The sequence below is a fragment of the Pungitius pungitius genome, chromosome 19 (assembly GCF_949316345.1).
Source record: "Pungitius pungitius chromosome 19, fPunPun2.1, whole genome shotgun sequence".
NCBI lineage: Eukaryota > Metazoa > Chordata > Actinopteri > Perciformes > Gasterosteidae > Pungitius > Pungitius pungitius.
The window spans coordinates 16,601,234-16,607,917 of NC_084918.1; the positions used below are offsets into that span (position 1 = coordinate 16,601,234).

The 6,684-nt window shown below is 39.8% G+C and overlaps 1 protein-coding gene across 2 annotated transcripts in view; it reads left to right on the forward strand.

Moving 5' to 3' along the window:
• Positions 1-1,980, forward strand: part of palmdb (palmdelphin b) — a 34,263-nt gene extending 32,283 nt beyond the window's left edge. For both annotated transcript variants that reach the window (XM_037455670.2, XM_037455669.2), the window contains exon 8: positions 90-1,980. In XM_037455670.2, the coding sequence (XP_037311567.2) occupies positions 90-173 (84 nt within the window). In that variant the 3' untranslated portion in view covers positions 174-1,980. The remainder of the gene's footprint in view (positions 1-89) is intronic.
• The last annotated feature ends 4,704 nt before the right edge of the window (positions 1,981-6,684 follow it).

Sequence of the window (6,684 nt, forward strand, 5' to 3'; positions counted from 1 at the left end):
GAAACATTGATTTTAAGACCCCACCTTCAGTGTAATGACTTGAAAAAGGAGGTGGAGGACGTGCAGGTAAAGAATCTGCTATTTCTCAGTTTCCAGAGGTCTACACGGGAGGAAGACACAAGAGTTCCATGGCTCTGCGCTGGGAGGCAGGCGAGTTCACAAAAAACGACTGAAGAGGACCAGGGCAACATCCCGAAAGGTCATCGCTTCGATGTCAAATTTAGAATCATCCAAGTTAAATGCTGTGTTGCAAATGGGTTCATTCATCTTGCTTTTGTGATGCTTTGGGCAAATCTAAAAATGATAATGTCAGTGCATAGAGAACTCATACAAACTACTTTATACCGTACTACAGGCAAAATAACACCTGATTTTTGCCAGAGGCTGTGAATTACTTTCAAAACATTTCTGACGTGTCTCCTCATTACTTTTGAATATTATGGATGGAAGGCTGGTTTTAGCTCTTCGATCAAGTTAAGTTTTATTAAAATATTGAACTTTAGTGCCAACACTCATTTCAAACAAATTATGAATAGACAGCATTCTTTTTTCGAAAAGTAGGCAAAGTATGAATGAGAGGCAACCCTAGAATATCAGTTTATGTGAGATGCAACCGTATTGAAAATGCAGGTCTCCTTGTGGATCTTCACTTGCCGATTGAAAAGCTTTTTAAGAGGTCCAATGCAGAAGCACATGATCTAAAAAAAAACTGCCTGGGGATGAAAAGATTTTGGTAAAATCCTCCTGATTTCATGAGGTTAGTTCTCACATGCCATATGTACAGTAAAGCAGTTATTGGTCAAGTTCAGCTGGAACTAATAAGAGACTTTGAGTCAGACAAATCAGAATGCCAAGTGTAGGTTCATCATCTTCATCAGGAGGATCATGTAATCAGTTACGGTTGTGTGAGCCGCTAATCAAGTATCCTGCTTGATGCATAATGCATAATGTTGTGGGTGGCCGCTGCTGGCTGCAGGCTGAAGGACTTCTTCAGCATTTTATTGCCCGTTTTCTATGCTATTTTATTGACTGACGAGTGACTATTGAATGATCCCTAAAGGCAACACAGTTCAATGCAATCCTGCTACTCTGTGCCAACAGTTTGTGCGGTTTTCAGGCAAACAGTTACTAGGACACACACTACTGCAAAAACCTCACTGGCTACTGTGTGGTTCACTTTAACTCTTTGTTGCGAACAAAAAAAACGTAGCTCAGCTCAGCTCAGCTGCCCGTTTGATGACTTTGAGCCGTTTACCTGCATTCTGCACCCTTGTTTTTGAGTTTAAATGAAATGTTTTTTGCAAAGCCTTGTAGCCCATTGGTTTCCAAACCGATTAGCCAATTATGGGTTGTTAGTATTGCAGTATTGAGTTACATGTGTTTTAAGTGAGCAGTGGTTTGGTCTCGCAGGGCTCTCCGAGGATTGTGGATAGGTGTTAATTCAACACTATGGTTTAATGCCACAAACCACTTGGTTGGGATTTGTGGTTAGGTTGAGCCTAAAGCTTAAAGCTGCATCAGGGGATTTGTTTTGTGCTTTGGGGGAAACAGAAACAAGCTTTTAAATAAAATCTTAAGAAATAATCACCTGGACGTGTTTCCTATTAAGAAATCCAACAGCAACGATATGATTGTGGAATATTCTTTCAACTAGTTTGGTCTCCATTAACTAAGTCTTATAGTTCCTTGCAAAGCTGGTATCTAAATATTTCTGTTGGATGATTTGTGCCGGTCATCTATTGTACAGTTGGTATATCAATGCTGTTTCTTTAGAAACAGTTGCCTGCTGATAGAAACGAGTTTGATGAGAATGCAGAAACTCATCAGTAAAGGCAGCAAAGAAAACTATTTTGTACAGATGCACTCATCTAATGCTGAGTTGGTGGTAAATATCTGAAGCCTTTTGTACTATTCGTAGTCATTGGCTATAAATTATGATTAGTGCTGGCTTAGGGAAAGGAAACCTTAATGAGATGGGGAGTATATACGGAGGGAACACAGCAAATCTGCTAACTGCGGACTTCCAAAGTATTTATCTGCTGCGGCTCAGAGGAAAAGGTTGTGCTTTTATTACGAATCCCGTTCTTTACAGTGTCCTCTCCTCATGAAGAGATTGGACAGGATGAAATGATACAGTGAAGATTAAGTGGCACAACATACCTACGACGTGAGTGTTGTGTTGGGATACACTACGCAAAAGGATCCTTTCATTTCCTTAACGTTTGAGAAATCGCTTGCAGTAAACAAAGTCATTTTTTGCTGACTGAATGTTAAACAAATGTATTGCTGAGTCCACTCTTCCCTAAAGCTTTGACATTATAAATGTAAATCAGATATGAAAACGTAATCGGATGTTGTGTGTCTCGATGAAGCAAAAATGCTGCACTGCTCAGTGTATATTTATTGTATTTTTGTACTATGCTTTTCATTGCTGCAAAGTAACATTTCAAGGTAAGCCGGACAGAAATAAATCAGCACAACATACAAAATATTATAATATTATAATAGTCTAATTGTCAGAATAAATATGAATAGTAATTCGAATATTCATTCTTTTGATGCGTTATGTCATGAGTGATACTTCAGTTTCGCCTCACCAGCTCTACATTATTCTGTATTACTCACATGGACAAACAAGTACAGTTGTGAGCGGTGCATCCGCAGAGCTTTGGACATTTCGGTACATTTGGAATTTCACAAATGAGAATTTTATTACAATAATTTAATACAAAAAGAATGCCATTTTCACAGATATAAATGGTAGCTGCATTAAACCTACTGTACATGAAACTGTGGTTAATGCCAGATCAAATTCTTACTCTATTTCCCAACATCCTGCATATTTCTTTCATCTTGACGTAACACGCCGATTTGAACCACTTTCCTTGTATTGTGTATTTCACGACACAAGATGTTTCCAAATGGGGTTTTGTCAAACAGAAACATTGGTGTAATATGGTTATCATTATTTAAGAAGCTGTGTTTCCAGTAAAAGCAGCTCTTAACTTTTCAACTGACCTTGAACAGTATTTGTTTATATTTCATGTTTGTATGCTTCGTTGTTGATTCCAAGGTAAAAATCCTACGGGTGCTTGCTGCTGTTTAAACATCTGTGAACAATTGCTGCCATGCTTTTTGGAGGCTTCCCAGGCTCTGTACTACTTAGTATGCAGGGCCTTTTCACTTCGTATTCCTTGTTTAATGAAGAGATAAATGCAACAATAAAAGATGTATAAGTAAAAAGCTGTCTGCCTGGATTTGTTTGGCTATTGAGCATGGTGTGCCTGTGAAGAGTTTACTGTGTGGGGGGGTACACCCAGACTGATGAAGTCATGGGCTCACTATAGATTTCACATGTCCAGTGATCATTTTGAATGACTTTTGAAAAACATTGTTCATCAGATTAGATCCTCTGGGACCACGAATCCAAAGCCAATCGTCGTATAGCTCAATCACTTGGGCCAGTGTTTCATAGTGGCATGTTGGACCGGAGGCAAGTTCAGATACTCATTTATATTAAACGTGGTACGAAGGTATCGTTTAGCGCCATTATTATTGAAACAGCCTTGTGTCAACTTTTGAATCACATGAAGAAAGTTGAATTAAATAATATCTCAACAAGTCGGATTGTATAAAATACCAATAATAAATACTCTTAACAACAAATACATTGTTGTCTCTTAAATCTAAAGCATATTCTTAATTCAAAAGTAAACCACAAAATTGAACTACCCTGCGACTTTAACAATCGGTGCCTTCAGGTTTGAAGTGAACCAGAAGGAGGGGGGGGGGGGGGGGGGGGGGGGAGACTGGGGTGCTCGTGGTCAGGTGCAGACTGGCAGAACAACGCATCGGTATCTGACTCACAGCGAATGAGAAGCGGCTGAAATGAGACCCAGACTAAACAACTGGCACAGTTCACCCAAAACACAAACACATATTTTATTCAACAACAATTGCTGAGGCAATTTGGGATTTGGGGCTAAATAAATTGACTGGATTTAAATCGAATGGGATGTTGAAATGAGCCATTGTAGTGATGTGAACAGTGAATGGACAGCATCCATGATATACAGAAAAATATATTCTATTCACAACAATTATAAGATAATATTGTAGTCTTTAGTGATGATTAAACACTTTTATAAATGCAGCCAGGAACGCCGTATTAACACAATCTGCTTGTGTTTAGATATCTGATAGAAACAAAGATCAAACAATCAAAGAACCATGAATAAATCAAGAAAACGTGACATATCACTGTGACTTCAGGAATGATGCCAGAGTTCATGTTGGATCCATCATTGGAATAATAGCTGAGCTGTTTAGCATTCACACACACCCACATTCACACACTATAATCACACACACCCACATTTCCACACTCTACGGCACAAACACGCCATTATCATCTGGGGTTCTGATCATTGAAACAGAACATTTGGCTCCCTAATGGCAGGCAGCAGCAGCACCCAGGGGAAGAAAAAAAAGAGGACTTCCAGGTGAAAAAAGAAAAGCCCACATTCAAGTGTGTATCGCATGAACACGGGGGGGCTGTGGGATGCTGCAAAAATCAAGTTTTTCCTCCGCTGCTCCCGTTGCCTAGCAACCTGGTGCACAGGAAAAGCCTTGAAATCCAAAGTCGCGGCCGGAGTGACGCATGAGGTTCACGAATGATGTGCAACCTCAGGAGTATGGAATGCTGTTTTATTCAAAATTAAATAAATGAATAAATACATAAATAAATGAAATATGCATTTGAAATACAAGCAGTACATAAAGTACCATGAAATAAATAAATGTGTACTTATGAAATAAAAGTACCATGAAATGATTACATTTATTTAATATGTATTTATTGCCTCATTTATTTATTTCACTATGTATTTCAAATGCATATTTCATTTATTTATGTATTTATTCATTCATTTATTTTATTTAGAATGAAACGGCATTCCATACAGGAGGAGGCGTCCGAGTACTGTCGCACTGAGCACAGACTGGCCCTTCTCTTCCTCCGCAGGAAGAGCTGGGGGGCCGGAACTAAGCACACCTGTAGGCTGGGGTTAGGGCAAAAAACACTCAACGGACAGAGGCTGCGTAGCAGAGAGGAGCGAGATCCAAACAAAGGAGACTAAATTGATTGATCAACCAAATTTGATGGCCAAAGACAGTAGCAACACATAAACGCTACCAGCGGGCCAGAAGGAGAGAAAAGGCAGAGAAGGAGCCTTCTACAGCCCCATCTTGGACTGAGATGAAGTACAGCGGGGCAACCACAAAGTCCCCACTGAACCCCACACCCCTCGCTTTATTGGGGCTGAGAACATGGGCTTCGTTTGAATTGCTAGACATTGTATTTATTTCTGAGTCGAGTTAACTTTGTTGTTTTTTTTCGATACAGCTAACTTCAGCCACAGATTTGCTTCATTGTTCACTACTTGTTCTGGGCTTAGGTTGCATTTTGTAGCAGGGTTAGCCCCTAGCTACTGTTCAAAATTCTAAATTCCACTGGGTAGAATTTCTAATATTCTTCTCTTTGGCCCCCAACGTATCATTTAGGAGGGAGAGAGGCACAAAGACTTAATAGAATATCAATTCATGAGACAGTCAAAAGGAATACTTTTTACGATACATCTCAATGATTTGTTTTTACTCCATTTAACACAAAGAATCTCTATGTATTTGTGATAAAATAAAAGAGGGTGAGAAAACCTTGGTACTTGCTCAATGGAATAAACTTGTTGAATGCCTCTTGGATAAGCTGATCACGGCTGGTCCATAAAGGGCCATCGCCGAACCTTGAACCACAAAAGGTCTCGAGAGGCGCCGTTTTAACAACATTATGTCGTCAACGAAATGACGGCCATGAGCAGCCGGGAGGTTTAGCTAGCTAGTTAGCTGCGTGCTAAAGCCGTGCAGTGCATCTGGCTGAAGAAGTGGAGGATCTGCTGCTTGAGGATCCGCCCTTTGAGCCATGGTGCCTTGACTGCACATTTGAAATGCTGTCATGAGGTTGAATCTGATCTTCCTCTTCCTCATCCTTTCCACCAGCAACTCCAATTCCATTGCTGGCATCGGCCTCATTTCCACTTCCAGCATTGACATCAACGGTTTGAGGACCATCCCTTTCATGCTCCTTTAAAGTGTTGTCAACAACTGTGTGTTTTTCTGTCGGTCCAATTACATTTTCACTTTGCACAGTTTGAGTTTGCTCAGCTTGAATTTCAGTTTGACCTGGCAAATCATCATCACCTACTTTAGTGGCTGGACATCCTTTAATGTCATACAACCATTGATTTGTACCCACAATAAACTCATGGATATTCAACATTTTAGCCTGGTACCATATTTCAGGTTTGCTTTCTTCATCAGCAGGCAATAAACCCAATAAAGATGTATGCACCTGCTGTATTTTGCCACTCAATTCATTGAACATGTTAAATTCATTATCAACCTCACTTTCATTCTTTTTATCACCCAGCGATTTAGCAATAGATTCTTTTGCGTTCGACAGTTTACAAAATTTAGACTCTTTCCTTTTCTAAAATGCTTATTTTTTCCAACAAAGCTTTGGGTGTTAATTTAACCACACGTTTTTCAGTTACAGATTTCACCCCTGCACCCACAAGTTCAGTCTCAAGTCCGAGTTGGGCCTTTTGCTCTTGGCAAGCCCGCAAAATT